General features: G+C 39.8%; 1 protein-coding gene across 7 annotated transcripts in view; it reads left to right on the top strand.

Moving 5' to 3' along the window:
- Positions 1–2,346: 2,346 nt before the first annotated feature.
- The window catches only part of CSDE1 (cold shock domain containing E1), a 39,387-nt gene continuing 21,146 nt past the window's right edge, over positions 2,347–20,587 (top strand). For 2 of the 7 annotated variants that reach the window (XM_066353571.1, XM_066353573.1), the window contains exons 1-5: positions 2,347–2,453; positions 11,672–12,067; positions 17,570–17,713; positions 19,312–19,510; positions 20,470–20,579. In XM_066353571.1, coding sequence (XP_066209668.1) covers positions 17,579–17,713; positions 19,312–19,510; positions 20,470–20,579 — 444 coding nt within the window. In that variant the 5' untranslated portion in view covers positions 2,347–2,453; positions 11,672–12,067; positions 17,570–17,578. Of the gene's footprint in view, positions 2,454–11,671; positions 12,068–12,832; positions 12,927–14,634; positions 14,795–15,890; positions 15,960–17,569; positions 17,714–19,311; positions 19,511–20,469; positions 20,580–20,587 lie in introns of all 7 variants that reach the window. The other 5 variants (XM_066353572.1, XM_066353577.1, XM_066353576.1 and 2 more) reach the window with 5 other exon arrangements.

Consider the following 20,587-nt stretch of genomic DNA (forward strand, 5'->3'; position numbering starts at 1 on the left):
GGCGTGCAGGAGTCCCGGGTTCGATTCCCAGCCAGGGCACACAGGAGAAGTGCCCATCTGCTTCTCCACCCCTTCCCCTCTCCTTCCTCTCTGTCTCTCTCTCTTCCCCTCCCACAGCCAAGGCTCCATTGGAGCAAAGTTGGCCCGGGCGCTGAGGATGGCTCTGTGGCCTCTGCCTCAGGCGCTAGAATGGCTCTGGTTGCAACAGAGCGACGCCCCAGATGGGCAGAGCATCGGCCCCTGGTGGGCATGCTGGGTGGATCTCGGTCGGTCGGGCGCATGTGGGAGTCTGTCTGCCTCCCCATTTCCAACTTCAGAAAAATACAAAACAAACAAACAAACAAAAAAACCTTTGGATTGTAAGGTTCTAGGAATAAAACATAATTATTTACATTCTGTTGGAAATAATTATTCTTTTGAAAGAGTTTGTTTTAAATTGTTGCCTGTTTTGAAATCTTAAATATGGATATCTTTATCATCCACTGTTACCATAATTTTATAAAAGAAATTCCCTTTAACTTTCCTAAATAGGAAGGACATTATGTCAGAATAAAAAGTCCTTTAAATCTTGGATAAATGTAACCTTATTTTAAAATGATCTCTACATTGACTTAAGTTTTCTCATTTCACAGAGAACTAACAAAAATGTTGTCTATCACTGCTCAAGAAAACCTTAAAAATGTGTAAAGGATGCTTATTTTTGAATCTCACATAGGTGCCAGGGAAATGTATTTATTGACATGATAGAGGAAAAAAAGTTTCATTGTTGAATTCAGTTTCTCAGAAAAGAAAAATTATGATAAACAAAAATAATATATGCAATTCTTTTTGTTATGAAGGTTATTCCTCACTAGACAAAATATGTTTTCCAAAACATATTTCTGGGTTTATATATATTTGCATTTCGTTAAATGTAACGATACAAATTATGGATCAAAGAGAAATTTAAAGGAAATTGAGATATTCAAAATGAAGATGATGAGATCGTTATATGATTTAAGAAGTCATTTAAGGAGCTATGTGTAATGGTAGAAATGTAGACTTTATTCTTTCTTATTATAGAATTGTATTTATAGAATTTAGCTAGGCTATTTTTTTTTTTACATTTACCATTGCTGTGATATTTGAGAATGTGTGCTCTCAGACCTAATTCTACTTTTAGCCCAGCTCCACATGACCTTGTTTCGAGAGCAAGAAGAACCCAGGGCAGTTTCTCTGGAAAACTTGATTAGATTATCTAGACTAGATCTATTGCTGGGAAAGATCTCAACTTAAGAATCGGACAAAGGAAACAAAACAGCTGGCTTGATATGTTTACATTCTGTACTTCCCCAACAGAATATTCCAATTTTTAACAACCTCTTACAGTGTTGTTCAGTGCTATTCCTTCAACAAGCTTTTGAGAGTTGTCCATGCCAGGCACTGTCAGAACCAGGGATGCAAAGATGAAGGTCCCAGGCCGCATCCTAAAGTATCATTAGCTAGTATAGACCAATAATGACAGTAGAGTGAGCTATGAAAGCATTGAAAGTGAAGCAAATATCTGTGCCAAGGGAAGCGTGGGAAGGCATCAAAGGGGACAAAGAGGCAGCTTGGAAGTGGTATTGGACTGGACCAATAGTAATTGAGGTGGAGAGAAAAATCTTTGAACATCAGAAGTAGGATACTGCCTCCTCTTAGAACTCAAGATGCTTTGCTCTGATTTCAACCTTTTGGTTACTGATTCAGCCTCTTTGATTACCTGATACACTACGAATATCTTCCGGTAACTAGAGAAGTCAATTTAAAAATCGTTTTTGTGTTTTGTTTTGTTTTTTAATGATTATGCTGTATTGCCCACTCTCGTCCCTCTGTTGCAAGCAATATAGTATCTGGGAGACAAAGGTCTCTTACTTAAGAAGACTTCCAGATTACCTTGCTAAAAACCTGACTTTATACTAGTGAAAATCCGAGTCCAACGAGCAGACAAGAGAAAGTAGGCTTGCACTGCGTGTGAGGAGAAACTGGGGTTTGGGGCCTTCAGAATCATTGCTGGCGAAAAAAAATCCTTTATGACATTCCTGGATATGTCCTCCAAAAAGTTCGCCCTCAAGGTTTACTCAGGTCTAGCTGTTTAAAGCATATTCAGGTCAGCAAAGATCATAGACGCCGAAAAGTCACCTGCCACTCTGCCCCCTGAGTCCCAGAGGAGTCAGCAAACACCGAGCTTGCTTCTGGCAGCTTTGGGGAGGTAAAGTAGTGGAACGCAGCCACCATATTGGTTGTGGTTAAGCGCAGGGCACTAATGGGCGTCACTCGGCCCTCGTGCGCAAGCGTCTTAGAAATACGCTCCCCTCCCCTTCCTGTGCACGCGCTTGGAGCCCGCAACTCTCGCGAGAGAAGCGAGATTTATTCCTACGTACCGGGCCGTGCTGCTTATGGCGGCGCTGGAGAGGGGGCGCTGAGCTGTTGGGGTGAGTACGACCCTAGGGTCCAATTGTGGGTAGCAAGAAGCCAGGCGAAGGGCGGATGAGAAGACCGAGACTAACGGGAGAGTCTTCTGAGTCAAGGTGGGCACTCCTAGAGCTCCTGGTAGGGAAAAATCTCACCCTGAGTCTCTGCCTCGGGCTTTTCCACCCGGCTCCCGTTCAGCTGTCTAAGTGTGACGCCAGGCCGCAGAGCTGAAACGAAGAGTCGAGGCTAGGCGGCCGCGCGTGGTAGCGGTGGTAGTGACTAAAGTGGGGGGAGGGAGCGAAAATGGACGCTCCGACTGCAGCCAAGATGGAGGCAGGGGTGCGGGGCTAGGGCGCGGAGGCTGCTGGGACTTGTAGTTTGACCGCTTCCTCCTCTGCGGCTTGGCGAGGGGAACGGGAACTACAAGTCCCGGCGGGCGGGGCGGGGGGGGGGTGGCGCGGTCCTTTGTGTGAGGCTGGAAAGCCGGAGGCAGAGAAGGGCCTACCCTGACTGTGGACCCTAGAGTTTCCCGGCTGTCACCTGCTTGGGGATCTGACTACGAGTACCAGAGCGCAGTGCGGCAGTGGCGCCTCCTTTGTGTATGGGCTGAGGCCCCGCTCCATCTAAATGCTCAGAGACACCTCCTTTTCCCGGACACATCTGGCACTGTACCGTGGTTGAATTGTCATCCTTACTTCCAATCACCTCTAGCTTCTATCTTCGGTCTCCACAGTTGCTGGAGAAAGGGAACCAGCCCCTGTTATTAGGCACATGGCTCTGTTCCTCTATCCTAAGGTTAGGGCGTGCTCTGTGAGAGCTCGGTGGAAACTGTCCTCGTTACCATCCTGTCTATCTTTTATGGTGCAAGAGCCAGCCCCGCATTGTGCAGTGGACAGCTTGGCTTCGTCATTAGTTAGTTTTTTAGAACCCTGGCTGGACACACTTTCTAGGACTTTACCATCCGATGTTTTATCAGTATGAAATCTTGGTGACACGGTTCTTTTTGTTTTAAGGCTTTCCTTTGGAAACATCCAGATGGTTCCTCTCTTTAGCTCATAAGTGAGGGAGGGGACGCTCCCTAAAACAGCGTCCTAATCTGCAAACACAAAAATCTGAACATTGTTGTGATAGGCAATTCTTGTTTTGCACCTAAAATGAGTGAAAGAATGTGGTCCTCTTTAAACTGCTTGGAGACAGGGTGGAGGGAGAGGGAGGACGCTGAAAGACAGCGGTAGTTAAATCTATTTCCTTTAGAGGCAGCTTTTATCAAGAAGGTAGGAACTGGCAGCTCTCTTCTAGAGCCACTGGTTTATAAAATGTAGGCACCAAATTATAGCTCACCTAATGTAAATTATTCTAGATCAAACGCTGAGTAATTTTCGTTTTGGGTTTCTAGAAGGCATTCTCAATACTGTATTGAGAGACAGTATACCTTAGTGTCATTTTAATACTGACCCAAAATGAGTATATTTCTCATTTTGGGTAGGAAGGGGATTATATACTTCAACAGGCATATGCCTGAGTCATAATATCTAGATAAATATTCAAGCTTGTTTCTTTCTTGCCCTAGGCTGGAAATGAAAGAGATAGTAGTGTGAGTGATTTTGCAGCTGCTCTGGATGTTTACCATGGAGATGAGTATTTATAGCAGCTGAGTTGAAAAGTAAAGTATTTGAGGCACAGAAGATAGGTTTTCTTTTTTTGTAAATACGTTCTGACTTAACAAGTATGACCTTTAGAGTGTAGTTAAAAATTCTGGTAAATTCCTAGCATTTCAAAAAGGAGTGTGAAAGTTGACATGCCCTGTTTTATTCTACTGCTCTCATTCTGTGTAGGGCTAGCCAACATTTTAAAAATACTGTTTTTTCTTTTAAATTGTGATAAAATGTACATAAAATAACCATTCGAACTTTTTTCTAATTTTACAGTTTAGTGCATTCAGTTCTCGGTGAGAAGCATACTTTTCACAAGGTAGTTGAAACAGAAATGCTGTTTGGATAGATTTTTTTTAAGGAGTTGAATTTTAGAACTGTATTACAAAAAAAGTTAAAATCTTGAGATCTTGTTAAAGAATAATTGATTTGCCTTCTTGGCTTTTTTTAAAACAAAAACAAAAGCAAGGGAATTACTTTGAGATCGGAAACCCAAATTGTCTTTTAGGGAAGTATAAAACTTAGATTTTTTTCATAACTAGGGGATTACAGCTAGAAGAATGGAACTGTTTTTAAAAACTTGATGCCAGAATGTCTTCAGTAGTGAAACTGCTATGATAGGAATGACTTATGTATTTTTTCTCTTCTTTTTGTTTTGTTCCCCCCCTTTTTTTGTTTCACTTTTTTCTTGAACCCCATAATTTCTTTTAAATCCTTTCTGCCAAATCAGGATTTTTAAAATTTTGTTGTCTTAATATTAGAATGTTTTCCACTCGCATACATGGTTACCTAGTTAAAAAATAGAAAAATACAAAACTTTTTTTTTAGTTTATACTGTCATACCTGAGGAGTTCTACATTTTTTCATTATGAGTATTAAACTGAATATGGTATACCAGGCAGTATTCTGTTCAGAAATTTTATTTTTGAAGCATTTTTATATAGAGAGCAGTGTTTTTCAACCTCCAGTCTACTGACCAGCCCACCAGAAACTTTATGCAGGTCTGCGAAAGACCTAATCACCCTTATGTTGTATTATGCTCAGGGTGATTTCTGCCTTAGTGGTCCCTGGAGAAATGATTCTATTTTCACTGGTCCCAAGTATGAAAAGGCGAAAACCACTGATACAGAGTATGTTTTTTATCCTGAGGTAAAAACATTAATATGTAGTTGAAAATAAATTGATCAGCCCTGGCCAGGTAGCTGAGTTGGTTAGAGCTTTATCCCAACACACCAATGTGTGGGTTTGATCCTTGGTCAGAGCACATAAAGAATCAACCAGTGAGTGCATAAATAAGTGGAACAACAAATCGCTGTCTCTCTCTTTCTGCCCTCCCCAAGAAAAATCAATAAATTAAAAAAAATTATTTGAAGAAAATAAATTCATCAGCAGTTTCTTCACATTGAATGTGTAGGCTGTCCATGGTTTGCAGCTACAGTCAGTATGTAACCGGCTAGTACATGCACTTGTGCTTCTCAAATGTATTTAAGTACAAACTCCTGCTATGGTCAAGTTTGCTAGATACTGTCTACCTCTTTTTCAGGGAAAGTCTTTGCCCTAGGGACTTACATTTACTATTACTTTATTGGGCATTCCAGTGCCTTTTCCCTTCACCATTCTGTACCTGCTCTGACCAGTGTGGTGGCCACTAGCCATATCTGCTATTGTACACGTGATCTATGCACAATTCCGAATTAAAATGTGCTATAATTATAAAATAAACATTAGATTTCAAGGAATGTAAAAAAATTGCACTTTTTTTAGATTGATTGTGTAGAATTAACATTTAACTATATTTGCTTAAATGAAATGCATAATTTATTTCACCTGAATAGTTTTGGCTGTTTCAACTTGAACATGATTGCTAGCAATTTTTGAAATTACTTATATGGCTTGCACGATATTTCTGTTGGACAGTTCTGGTCTACACTATTAACTGATTTTGTGTCTAAAGCATTTCTTCAGCTTTTTCCACACTGGTATTTGTCCCATGTCAAAGTATTAGTGTATGTAGAAGCAGTTAAGTGATCAGTATATAATTTCAAATAATTTAGTAGCTGTTAAGGCAGCGGTTCTCAACCTGTGGGTCGCGACCCCGGCGGGGGTCGAACGACCAAAACACAGGGGTCGCCTAAAGCCATCAGAAAATACATATTATACAATACATTTTTAAATAAAATATGTATTTCCGATGGCTTTAGGCGACCCCAGTGTTTTGGTCGTTCGACCCCCGCCGGGGTCGCGACCCACAGGTTGAGAACCGCTGTGTTAAGGTAACTAACAAATCAGCATAATTATTACTAAGCATACACAAAAATGATAGTTGGAGTATTTGATTTTCTCTTACTTTCATTTAACATGGTGGTGATGTAAACTGTTTGAAGTTGGTTACTTTCCTTAAATATTAACATGAAAGTGAATTAAAACCTGTTAACCACTTCAGTAATACAGATTATAGCAGAATGTGATGTACTTTAACCTGTTTTGAGTTACTGCATCAAGAAATATGAACTGGAAGTTAGAGACAATATTATTCATTTAAATCAATAGAGAACCATGAGAAGCATCAACTCATAGTTGCTTCACTTTAGTTTATTGATTGCTTCTCATAATTAGCCTTTTTAGTCTTGTGCTTCCTATTTGGCTCTTTGCTTTTAAAAGAAGAAGGTATTCTGCCTGACCAAGCGGTGGCTCAGTGGATAGAGCGTCGGACTGGGATGCGGAAGACCCAGGTTCGAGACCCCCAAGGTCGCCTGCTTGAGCGCGGGCTCATCTGGTTTGAGCAAATCTCATCAGCTTGGACCCAAGGTCGCTGGCTTGAGCAAGGGGTTACTCAATCTGCTGAAGGCTCACAGTCAAGGCACATATGAGAAAGCAATCAATGAACAACTAAGGTGTTGCAATGAAAAACTGATGATTGATGCTTCTCCTCTCTCTTTGTTCCTGTCTGTCTGTCCCTCTCTCTGACTCTCTTTGTCTCTTAAAAAAAATTCTGAAAAATGGGTTTGGTGGTGGGTAGACTTGTAGACTGGTGTAGCCTTCCATTAACATTCTCCGAAGAGGGTGCTGTACAGACTGAGAATAGTCAAAATGGTAAACTGGGTTACATGATATGTTTTATGGTTTGAGGGGTTGTGTTTTTTTGTTTGTTTTTTTAGATTTATTTATTGATTTTTACAGAGAGGGGGGAGGAAGAGTGAAAACTTATCAACTTATAGCTGCTTCATGTTAGTTGTTCATTAATTGCTTGTTGTTTGTGCCTTGGCCAGGCAAGCCCAAGGTTTCCAACCAGTGACCTCTGTTCCAGGTCAGTACTTTTATCTGTCACCACAGGCTAGGCAATGTGGTACATTTTAGATGTATTACTGTTATCACAAATTGTTTTAGTTCAGCCCTGGCCAGTTTGCTCAGTGGGTATAGCATCAGCCTGGTGTATGGACATCCTTGGTTCTATTCTCTGTCAGGGCACACAGGAGAAATGGCCATCTGTTTCTCTCCCTTTCTTCTTTTTCCCCATTCTCTCCCTTTCCCCCTTTTCTCCCTCTTCTTTTCCCACAGCCAGTGGCTTGGTTGGTTTGAGTGTGGCCCCAGCACTGAGAATAGCTCAGCCCAAGCATCAGCCTCTGGTGCTAAAAATAGCTCTGATTCTAGCATTGACCTAAGATGGGTTTGCTTGGTGGATCCTAGTCGGGACGCGTGTGAGTTTGTCTCACTATCTACCCCCCTCTCACTTAAAAAAAAAAGTTGTTTCAGTTCAACATTTATTAATTTGGTGCCTACTATTTGCTTGGCTTCTGCTAGACTTTTGAGAGAGCCAGTTAGAAGCATTAGTAAATAACAAAACAGGTGATAGTCAACTTAAGACAGGTAAAATAGGGATTGATTATTTGGCTTATCCATTCACAGCAAGAAATTGGCTTTAACTCCTAAAACAACATGGCATAATAGTTGGTAATTAACTAATGGTGATACTGTTTCCATATAGCACAAAGGAAAAAGGAGCTGATTAGTTAGCAATTAGGGAAACCGGAATCCACATTTAAATTGTTCCTTAGTTTTTTGACTAAGTGTCTGGCTTTTGGAGAGGTGGATCTGATGCACTTATGTTCAGAGGGTTAAGGCAAAAGTTGTTGATAACCATCTGCAAATGTTAGTAATCTTGGCATGAGTTGATAGCCAATTTTATTAAAATGCCCAGTGGAATTTTTTTTTGTGTGTGTGTGTGACAGAGACAGAGAGAGTCAGAGAGAGGGACAGACAGACAGGAAGGGAGAGAGATGAGAAGCATCAATTCTTCGTTGCAGCATCTTAGTTGTTCATTGATTGCTTTCTCATATGTGCCTTGATGGGGGGAGTTGGCTACAGACTGAGTGACCCTTTGCTCGAGCCAGAGACCTTGGACTCAAGCTGGTGAGCTTTGCTCAAACCAGATGAGCCCAGGCTCAAGATTGCGACCTCGGGGTCTCAAACCTGGTCCTCAGCATCCCAGTCCGAAGCTCTATCCACTGTGCCACTGCCTGGTCAGACTAACAGAAATCTTTTAAGTGTTTTATTAAGTGTTAATTTGATTAAAGACATTTAGTTAACCATGGAAATCTCATAGCTGTGTAGATACCATACTCATAAAATCAAATTTAGCCATTTTCAAGTATTCATGAAAGTTGGTGGGTTTGTTTGAGCTTTAATAGATCCTGATAGGCTTTATTAATGCCCAAGACTGGCACTGCAATGCTTCTGATTTTAGGTTTTGGAAATGTCTTGTTTCTGTGTTACTAAGTGACAAAGCTGGTAGTTCTTAACATGATGCAACACCCTCGCCTGGGTTAATTCAATTCAAGTTTTTCAAGGTAAGTTGTTTTTCTTGATTCTTTGTCCCATAATATACACACCCTTGTTATAAGTTTGATGAAATTGTCATCAGTGTCATCAATTTCTGAGGTCTTTGGGTTTGTAAATAGACCTAAGTTATTAAAGTTAAACCATTGAACTGTCTCCACTTGAATGTGGTGATGTCCTTTGCCTATTGTGGATCAGCTACCTTTTTGCTATATTATTTTCTGCTGTGGAAGTACTAGGGTAGGCACTAAAGGAGGCTTGTAATAAAGATATAAACTGAGGCCCTGGCCGGTTGGCTCAGTGGTGGAGCGTCGGTCTGGTGTGCCGGGGACCCGGGTTCGATTCCCGGCCAGGGCACATGGGAGAGGCGCCCATTTGCTTCTCCACCCCACCCCCCTCCTTCCTCTCTGTCTCTCTCTTCCCCTCCCGCAGCCAGGGCTCCATTGGAGCGAGGATGGCCCGGGTGCTGGGGATGGCTCCTTGGCCTCTGCCCCGGGCAGCTGGAGTGGCTCTGGTCGCGGCAGAGCGACGCCCCCTGGTGGGCGCATGCGGGAGTCTGTCTGACTGTCTCTCCCTGTTTCCGGCTTCAGAGGGATACAAAAAAAAAAAAAGATATAAACCAAGGTTTTTCCTCAGAAATTTGAAATAAAACTGGAGGAACAAGATACATAAACAGGAAGTACAGAAATGATTTGGTACCAAAAAGAATGATGCAGGCAGCGAGAGTTACTGTCTCACATAGTAAGAATTAAGGTCATAAGTCTGTACTGGGATTGTCAAGAACGGTGTCCCCCCACACACACCTTGAAATGGAAAAATTATAGGAATGCACAAAGAAGTGGAGAATTCAAGCATCTCCCGAGTTGAAGGATTAGGGTGGATATGTAGTGCACCTATCTACAAGAACTGGGGAGCAATAGAAGGTAAAGATGGGAAGGTAGAAAAGAGACACCTTGAGTGGTGGTCTTACACCCTGGCTGCAAGTCAGAAACACCTTGAGGGGGGCACTAAAGAAAATACACCAGCTCCTGGGACCTAACATTAGTGAACATAAATTAGAATGTCACGGTGGGATTCAGACTTTGTTGTTGTTGTTGTTTTTAAAGTTGCCCAGCTGGTGATTGAGTTGGATTAAGATCTTCCCATCTAGAGTGCTGGAAAAATCAGTAAGGATTTTGGACAAGGAGTTGAAATTAGATTTTTAGATCAGTTTGGCTGTGTTATTTGACAGAAAATGGAAAGGATTGACTGACACTGGAAGTTAGCAGATGTGTTAGACTGCTAGAATAAACATATGCTGTCATTAGGACAAAAGATATCTAAAGAAATATTGTTAAGACTTGCAACATGGAGTGTGGAGGTGGAAAGGGAGGAATCAGTCATTATAAAAGTGACCCTGCTTCAAGCCAGTTAAATTATTCTCTATGAGTAGAGACTGGATAGATATATAAAATATTTTTTAAAGCTTCCCAAATGATTTGAGAACCAGAGCTCTAAGAATAAGTATCTAGTTTGGGTAATAGGAGAATGATCCAAATAAATTTGTGGTCAGACAAATGTAACAGTTGGTAACTGAAGTAACAATGTAACATCGTGGAGTGTTAGCCATAGCTATGGAAGGGGGAGGGGCACAAATCAGCTCTGACTTTGAGTTTTCATTTTCCTTGTGAGAAATGGAAACTTAGTGAAATTGAGTAACTTCTTGTTCCTGGCGTTTTACTAGTATCAGTGATTAGACTTAAGCCTCCTTCCTAGTTTAAGCTATTTTACCAGCTCTGACCTCTCTTCTTATAGTTATTTGTGATGCTTTCCAAATATACTGTTCATCTTCAGCATTTCTAAAACCAAATCTACGTTTTTCTTTTTCCAGATCAATCATTTTAGTTAACATTTGAATTGGTGTAAAATAATTTGTGTAGCTAATACAAAGCACAACTCTGTGGTTTCATTTAGGCATATATTTCATATCATCTTAATTGTTTCCTTTCTATGGACATTTCTCCTCTATTATGGCAACAGCTCAATGAGATTTCTGTTTCCTTCACAACAAGCCACACTTGCTACCACAGTCATTCATGCAATAAACTTCCTGGATGCTGGGCATAGAAACTCATATGCATGGTCCCTGCAGGCTGGATTTACGTGATATGTCATGCTCAGAATACTCGACTGTTTTCTTTTTAAAATCTACCTATTTCTCCAAATTAAGCTCAAATTTCACCTATTATTAAAACCCTTTGACTTTGCTTGCCATGTTGCTTTGATGCATGTACATTGGTGATTAAACATAGTAATTCTAGTATGTGACATTGTAGTAGGCACTAATGTTAAGCAAATTAATTTTTGACATTTTGTCCTATATACTGCTTTTCCTCCATGTTTAAACCTGAGCAAGTGTGTAAATCCCCCTAAGATGGGACTTATTTTATGTTTTTCATAGTACCTAACACAGTGCTAGATGTTTATAAAACACTTGTACTAAATATTATGCTGTGTAGGTTAGAGCTTGACGGGGGCTGTCAACAGGGAAATAATTTCTGGGGTTGAGTGTGTGATGCTAAAGGAGGTGAGGTATCCGTTAGCACATAAATGGTTGCTCAAACATCAGATGAGTGTGCTTCAAAGTTTCCTGCATTACTTGCCTGACCATTGATTCTAAGTTAATGAAATGAGTTTGTTCCTTGACCACACCTTCTGTCTTGGATTCTTTTATGGAATATATAATTCATGTCTTCATTTTTTATCTCTAGTATGAAGTGTAACGGAACAGACTTTACCACCTGAAACTGCTGCTTCAAGTTCAGATCAAAGAACATACCTTGAAACAACCAACAAGACCAAAGAAGAGTACACTTAAGTTGAAGACACAACACTTGATCTGAAACAGGAAGTTTGTGCCTACTCAACAGCTTTGAAAGAGCACTTCCCAACGCTGCTAGTAGTCTTTGTTTTCTTCGGTGCTGTGCTGTGAGATTGCCCGGTGCAGCAGCAGTTGTATTCTTTATTAGCTTGATAGATCACTTTCTCTCGCTCTTTTCTTTTCTTTTTTTAAAAAATACTAGCAACTTTCATCCTTTGAAACGTGTGCTGAAGAAGAAAAATCAGCAAATACTACTGAAAGTGCAATATTTGAATATCACTGCGAGGTAGGTTTGTAGTTTCCTGTTGGCAACAATTGGTTTATAATTCTGGATTTCTTTTTTTTTTTTTCTTCCATTTTTCTGAAGCTGGAAACAGGGAGAGACAGTCAGACAGACTCCCGCATGCGCCCGACCGGGATCCACCCGGCACGCCCACCAGGGGCTACGCTCTGCCCACCAGGGGGCGATGCTCCGCCCATCCTGGGCGTCGCCATATTGCGACCAGAGCCACTCTAGCGCCTGGGGCAGAGGCCAAGGAGCCATCCCCAGTGCCCGGGCCATCTTTGCTCCAATGGAGCCTTGGCTGCGGGAGGGGAAGAGAGAGACAGAGAGGAAAGCGCGGCGGAGGGGTGGAGAAGCAAATGGGCGCTTCTCCTATGTGCCCTGGCCGGGAATCGAACCCAGTGGATTTCTTAATTATTTGGTCAGATACAAAATTTTTTAATCAATTCTCTTCTAAAAGTATTTTGAAAACTATTCTCAACTATCAACACTAAATTATTTAATTTATTGTTTCTTGTTAGGTAGGGACAGTATTTATGGCCAAAACTGAGATTTTTTTACATAAGATTACATTTATCAGTATATGCAGATCTCTTGTGCTTTATTAGTCTCTTATAAAGAAAAACTCAGATGTGAGGGTGATCTGGCTTTGACAGTGTTGCCCCACTTGTGGCCAGCGTTGATCTGGCTGATCTGGCTGACTGGTGTCCCCTTCCTCTCACCGTTCCATGTGCTTCTCTCCTGAAACTGCGTGTTTGCCCAAAGAAGACCACCTTCCCCACTAGACGAGAGGCTTGCTCTTCGGTCAAGGGTATACGAGTAGTTGTGCTCCCCTGCTAGAACGCCCAGACAAGTTCTCAAGGTCTGTTTGTAGGAGAACATAGAGTAGTCAAGCTTCCAAGACTCCAGACGCATCCTAATGAGGAGGTGCTGCATGTGGCAGTCTGCCTTTCTAAAAAAGAAAAGAAAAGCATCTGTACTATTTAGAAGTTAGGGCCTCAGGTGGGATTGACCAGTATAGTCTTTGTTTGGGGTCTTGGTAACCGAGGGTAAAGAAAGCCTACGGAGAAGGTGAGCAGTACTTGAAGTGGGAGAAGAGTCTTCTGATACAGATGTAGAGGTAACAGTAGATTCAGGGAGAAGTGAAAACATGGTATATATTGAGCAGTTCATTATGAACAGAGGGGAAGACATGGTTTTGTAGGGTGCAGAAGGTGACTGGAAAGGGAGGCTTGCTGGAGGCAGGTTCTAAAGGGCCCATTATTGCCAGGTGTTTATAAGCAAGGGTTTAATGGATTTTGTATTTCAAAACAGATAGCTTCAGAATTTAAAGTTATATATTCAGCAGTATATCTTTAAAAACAAATGGTGCCACTTTTGAGAGAGAGACTGAGGATGGAAAGACCTGTTACGAGCAATGGAGTGTAAGGAAGGGAAACACTAGCAGGGGTCCCCAAACTTTTTACACAGGGGGCCAGTTCACTGTCCCTCAAACCGTTGGAGGGCTGCCACATACAGTGCTCCTCTTACTGACCACCAATGAAAGAGATGCCCCTTCCGGGAGTGCAGGGGTGGGGGCGGATAAATGGCCTCAGGGGGCCACATGCGGCCCGCAGGCCATAGTTTGGGGACGCCTGCTTAGGGTATAGTAAAAGAGGTGACCTGAGGAGTTTTAATGGTAGGAGTGATAGGACTTGGTGACCATTTGAATGTGAAGATGAGCCTGAAGGGAATTGACTAGTCTATCCAGTTGTCCAAGCTAGAAACTTATTTGTAAAAGGGGAGAAGTTTAGATAGGAACTGGCTGAAATTAAAGTATATTGTGGGAATTTATTGTGTTCATTAGCTAGTAATCCAAAGTTGAGAAAATGTTCTAATATGGAATGTTACACAGTAGTAATTTGGGAAGTTAGGATTATGAAAGGCAATTGTCCTTTTTAATTTTTAGTGTCTCAGCTCTGGCCGGTTGGCTAAGCAGTAGAGCATTGGCCGGGTGTGTGAATGTCCTGGGTTCAATTCCCAGTCAGGGCACATAGGAGAAGCTACTGTCTGCTTCTCTACCCTTCCTCTTCTCCATCTCTCTTCACCTCCTGCAGCCATGACTTCATTGGAGCGAGTTGGCCCAAGTGCTGAGCATGGCACCATTGCCTCAACTCAGGCTCTAAAATGGCTCTGGTTGCAACAGAGCAGCGGCCCAGATGGGCAGAGCATCGCCCCCCAGTGGGCATGCCAGGAGGATCCCGGCTGGGTGCATGTGGGACTCTGTCTCTGCCTCCCTGCTTCTCATTTAAGAAAAAAATTGTGTATCTCATGTTTTTAGTGAGTAGAAATAAAGGTTTGAAGTTCAGAAAGGAGTCATCACTTTATCATAATAAAGAATGAAGAGCCAAAGAAGAAAGTACTTATTTGTACCATTTTCTTTTTCTATTTGTTTCTTCTTACCTCCTCATCTGGGTGTTTTTTGTTTTTGTTTGTTTTTAAGCTAGCAAGAGAAGATAGGAGAGAGATGATTAGCATCAACTCTTAGGGCATTCTTGTTCATTGATTGTTTCTCATATGTGCCTTGACAGGGGACTTAAGTAGAGCCAGTGACCCCTTGCTCAAACCCAAAGAGCCTGTGCCCAAGCTGGCAACCTCAGGATTTCAAAGCTGGGGCCTCTGCATCCCTGGTTGACGCCCAGGTCACTGTGCCACCACCCATCAGGCACCGCCTCGTCTGGTTTTTAAAAAGTAATTTTTGACTTATTGATTGTGCTGGGTTAGACAAGATAATGTAAATGGAATACCGTTTTATATTCATTCAACAGGGTAAAAGATTAGATACCAAAGTTTTCACTTCATTTCATTGGCATGAGTTGTAGAAATGGATTTAAAGTAGAAATGCTTTTTGGTTAGCCTAATCTTTGTAATTGGAATGTTAGTTTGCTACGTGAACATTTTTAATATGTAAATAAATACACCCATAGCTGTAAAAAATTAACTTACATATTGTTAGTTTATAATTACAAATGGATAAATAGCAATTTGGAGCGGGGGATGTTGACAGTAAAACATGCTCTGATTGTATAGTTGTGAATTATTCCAGTTCAAGGGCATATAACTAAGGAAATAGATTTGGAAATGAAATAGAACCCCAGATATTAAGAGGGATTTGTTAAAAATGGTAAAAGTAGTACAGAAAAAGGCATTAATAAATATGGAGGAGTTGAATTGGCTCTGGAAAATACCATGAATCAAGCTTATAAGAAGTTTGTTTGGGATGTGGAGACATGGATTGGTTTAGTGAGTGTTTTGATCGAGGCTGTCAAAAATGTACAAAGGAAAGCAAAACTAAGAACATTAGGGGATAAAAGTAAAGCCCTAGGTGATTGAAAAGGTAACAGCAATATAATTTGGAGGTTTTTTTTTAACTGGTGCTACTGGAAGCTTGAGAAGGTGATTTTTGCAGCTTCCTGGCCTATATTACAGATCAAACCATTGTTTTATTTGTTTAGTAATACGAAGAAAGAAGCACAGCTACAAGTCATGATCTGAGTCAGATACAAAATAATTGTCTTCCAATTAGTTTGATCATATTGTTTGTCAGTATAACATGTATAGTCAATATGTACAGGTGTATGTATTTATAAATTGTGTGACTATAAATTGTATTTTGCATTATAAAATTCATGGAACAAAGAGAAGAGTGATAAAATGAGCAATATATTATAGTTTTTTTATTTTATTTTGGAGACAGGCAGGAAGGACGAGAGATGAGAAGCATCCACTTGTTCTTGCAGCACTTTAGTTGTTCATTAATTGCCTCTCATATGTGCCTTGACCACAGGGTTCAAACCGAACTCGGGCTTCAAGCCACCGACCATGGGATCAAGTTGATGACCCCATGCTCAGGCTGGTGAGTCTGTGCTCAAGTTGGCGACCTCAGGGTTTCAAACCTGGGTCCTCAGTATCCTAGGTTGATGCTCTATCCACTATGCCACCACCAGTTAGTCTAGAGTTTACCTGTTAACAGTGCCGAAAGTACCATGAATTAATATCTGAGGGACAAAGTACATGTAGTGTGTTTTATTGCTGCTGATATAAGTCTGTTTCATAGTCTTGGACATAATGTTTTGGCAGACTTGTCAGATTTCATTAGATGGTCATTATTTCACAATGTAGAAGTTAAAGAACTAGCCCTGGCATGATAGCTGAGTTGGTTAGTGTGTCATCCAGAAGTGCAGAGGTTGCCAGTTTGATCGCCAGTCAGGGCACTTACAGAAATTGATCAATGTTCCTCTCTCTTTCACTCTCTTTCTCTCTCTCCCCTCTTCCTCTCATTCCCAAATCAACTTTAAAAAAAAATTTTTTTTTAATGTGTAACTTAGTTTTGTTGTTTTTTTTTTTGTTTTAAAGAACTAGTACAAGGATTCAAAGTATCCGCTTTCATACTCTGCCTGTGCTTGCCTTATTATAAGCATTATCTGTCTAAAATCTTCTGGGGGACTCTTTTTCAACCATTCATCTATTTGTGAGGGCAGTTTAGTTAAACTGGATAGCTAAATTTTGTATTCTCTTAATTGTGCCAATATAAACTAATATACTGAAAGCAAATGGTCAGGATCATTGTTAATCTCTTGGAGTCCTCACAATATCTAAGTAATGTTTGTGATATGTGATCTGATTTACCAATCAGCAAGTCCTCTCCTGTGAGTACATAATATGAAAGCTAATTTTTGAAATTTATAAAAGCTAATTTTTATCTCTGGGCAAAATACATATAGTTCTTACATTTTCTTTGGCTTATCATGTGTGTACCCTGCTTTAGGGAGACAGATGGTTGAAATACTGGATTCTATGAAAGTTGTAGGTAATTGAGAAGAAATTGGACTGAATTGTCTTGACTGTAGCAACCACTAGACTAGAGAGTCCTTGTGTGGCATTTTAAAAATTGTGAATCTTGCCTGACCTGTGGTGGTGCAGACCTGGAATGCTGAAGTTGCCGGTTTGAAACCCCAGGCTTGCCCGATCAGGGCATATTTGGAAGTTGATGCTTCCTGTTCTTCCCCCTTCTCTCCCTCCCCTCCTCTCTCTAAAATGAATAAAAGAAATCTTTAAAAATTGTGAATCTTATAGATTAGGGACATTGTAAGGGCTTTAAAAATACATTTCAGTGTGACACGATAATTTATTTTGTCTACAGAAATCTGATTAAATAAATTATGTATTGCTAAAGTAACTGGATAGCTAAATTTTGTATTCTCTTAATTGTGCGAATATAAACTGTAATATGCTGAAAGCAAATGGTCAGGATCATTGTTAATCTCTTGGAGTCCTCACAATATCTAAGTAATGTTTGCGATATGTGATCTGATTTACCAATCAGCAAGTCCTCTTCTGTGAGTACATAATATGAAAATATGAAAGCTAAAGTAACCTGATGGTAAGTGTGTAGAGGTATACAGGTTGACTGTCAAATGTGTGTTAAATTATCACAGTTATAAACATTATGCTATGTTATCACAGCTGTTTGAGATGGAGAATGCTTTTACTGTGTCATCAGATCCTCATCCCCCTCCTCCAGCCCCTACTTCACTTTCTTTACCTTTATCTTCATCTACCTCATCTGGGACAAAAAAACAAAAGAGGACCCCAATGTATCAGAGATCTGTAAGTCAGGGAAGCAGGCATCCCAATTTGTTTTGCTTTGTGTTACAAGCATGACTTAGGGGGGCCACTCAATTTTTGGTTGAAATATATACCCTGCAAACTCACTTTCTAACTTCCCTAAGCATTTCCTTCACCTTGAATCTTGAAAGATAAGTAAGTACTGTAGGGCCTTGCTATTCAAAGTGTGCCCAAGAATCAAAAGCATTGGTACCACTTGGGGAGCCTGTTCAAAGTGGAGAATCTCAAACCTCTGTTTCTACTGAATCAGTTTTTTATTTTAACTAGATCAGTAGATGACCAGGTATTAAAGTTTGAGAAGTCCTCATTTAGAGGCCACATTGTAGACATAGGCCTTCTCAGTTTGACTCCTCAGCTATTTGACCTTGACAAATCTGTTTCCTCACTGTTAAAATGGAAATAATATTTCTCATGGGCTTTTATAAAAATTAAATGAGTTAATACTTTGCAAACACAGAACAGTATTATGAAAGAGTTAGCTGTGTTAGCTTTGGTTTGCGTGGTTTGGCCATCTCACACACTTATCTTTCTAGAGCTTTAGAAATATTTTTCTAATGAAAATATTTTTATTAATGTCTTAACTTCACACTTGAACTAAAGTGTTTATAATTATTTTTAATGAATGAGCTTAAAACTAAGATGTGGATATGTTGCAGCCCTAATAAGTTAAATATAGACCTAAGCTTTGCTAGGGATTTTGTCTTATTTTATGATTCACTTAATTTGTTTTTATGATTAAATGATATAACCAGTGTGAGGACAATATTTGATGATCTAAACAGGTTTCATTGGACTGCACCTAAATAGTTCCTCTTTTCACTAAGGAATGTTTCCTTTATCTGATCATAAAAACACATAACAGCATTTTGAGGTTTTTACAGGTGAATACTTCTTAAAAGTACCTGTGAAAGATTGGACATTTTTAGAATTGAAGAGTTGTTGTTTTCTTGAGTTTTATGTTAGAAAACTTCTTTTCTAACTCAACATTTTTAGTTGTTTTCCATTAAAGAACCTAAGCATGCATTATTCTGATATTTTCTAGTTTGAAGTAAGTATTGCATAGAAAGTTCATTGTTTTAATCTCTACTAACTTAATTGTCTCTATGATGCATGGCTTACCAAATAGTACTAAGGTTTCTTTTTAAGTTAAAAAATAGGTGTCAAGTTTCTTAAATAAGTGTGCTTATAGTTTGGGTTGCCATCTCTTGAATGTGTTACCATTGTTTTGAAATTGTTGTTTTAGTAATTTCAAGTTACCGTAAAGGCAGCTTTTACTTTCATAGTTGATTGACCTTAATACTAGCTTCCGGAAATTCTCTTTGTCTGGTAAGTGCAAATTCTATCATAAATTGGGGGAAAAATAATTTCCCAAAGTAATTGAAATATTTACTCTGAAACGTTTTATTAATTAAATTAACATTTCAACAATGAAAGCCCATAATCTTCCCTTCACCTATCTTAACCTTTATTTTCTTTGCCTTTTTTTATTTAAAATTATAGTTATTTCTTCATCAGACTTATGCTGTGGAGATTGTGTACGGATCTGTATGTAATGTGAGCTCTTTTTCTTTTTAAAACAGATGAGCTTTGATCCAAACCTTCTCCACAACAATGGACACAATGGGTACCCCAATGGTACTTCAGCAGCACTGCGTGAAACCGGGGTTATTGAAAAACTACTAACCTCTTACGGATTTATTCAGTGTTCAGAACGTCAAGCTAGACTTTTCTTCCACTGTTCACAGTATAATGGCAACCTGCAGGACTTAAAAGTAGGAGGTAATCTGTTGATTCCCCTTTTTAAAAAAGTAATCACAAATTTTTTTTTCCATATCAACTTGTTTATAAGAGTGTTAGTTTTGGTTTTCTAAGTCTACCAATTACTGAAATATGTCTATATAAAGTAGCAGAATTCTGATTTCTGTTGTGTGATCATTTTGAGGGATGAAAGGCTAACTGATTACAAGGTGTCTTTGAATATATTTTGAATAGATACTTGGAAGATTTAACAGTTATTCCTTTAGTAGTGACTCTATCCCATATTCGATTTTAGGCCTGTAAAAATATTAAACTTTTATAATGTTAGTTTTGATTTTTTTACTAGGTACTATTTTGGTAGTACCTGGAAAAAAAAACAAAACAGTGTTACCACTTAAACTACATGAAAATTCATCTTAACACCATAGAAGCCACTTTTATATGTGAAAATGTATGGCTGATTACAGGACTGAAGTTACCAGGTCTTGGTGTGTTTTTTAAAATATCTTTGAGGAAAAAAAGAATAATATTGTACTTAACCATGTGCTATACCAGAGACTAAGACTAATGAGACTATTACTTTGGTTAATTCTCATTTTATACATGAGGTACAGAAAGGTTAATTTAAGGGTCATGATTGTTATATTGCCTTACTTGCTGTATGTGTAATCCCCATGAAAACTAAGATATGACTAAAGCAATGGTTTTGAAACAATGTATATTAGAATTGCATTCAAGGCTTGTTAAAACATAGATTGTCATACCTCTTTTCCAAAGTTTGCCTTTGAATGGGTCTGCAGTGGGATGCAGGAATTAGTATTTCTGTTAAGATTGCAGGTATTGGCTGCTGATGATCCAGGAACCACACTTTGGGAAGCACTGGTGTAAGGCAGCTCAAACGCTACGTTGAGCTTAGCTTGAAAGTGAGATGCCATTATGCCAAAATTAGTACCACAAACATAGCATTTTCTTTCTGTTAGATGATGTTGAATTCGAAGTATCATCTGACCGGAGGACTGGGAAACCCATTGCTGTCAAACTGGTGAAGATAAAATCAGAAATCCTCCCTGAAGACCGAATGGATGGACAAGTTAGTGC

The sequence above is a fragment of the Saccopteryx leptura genome, chromosome 11 (assembly GCF_036850995.1).
Source record: "Saccopteryx leptura isolate mSacLep1 chromosome 11, mSacLep1_pri_phased_curated, whole genome shotgun sequence".
NCBI lineage: Eukaryota > Metazoa > Chordata > Mammalia > Chiroptera > Emballonuridae > Saccopteryx > Saccopteryx leptura.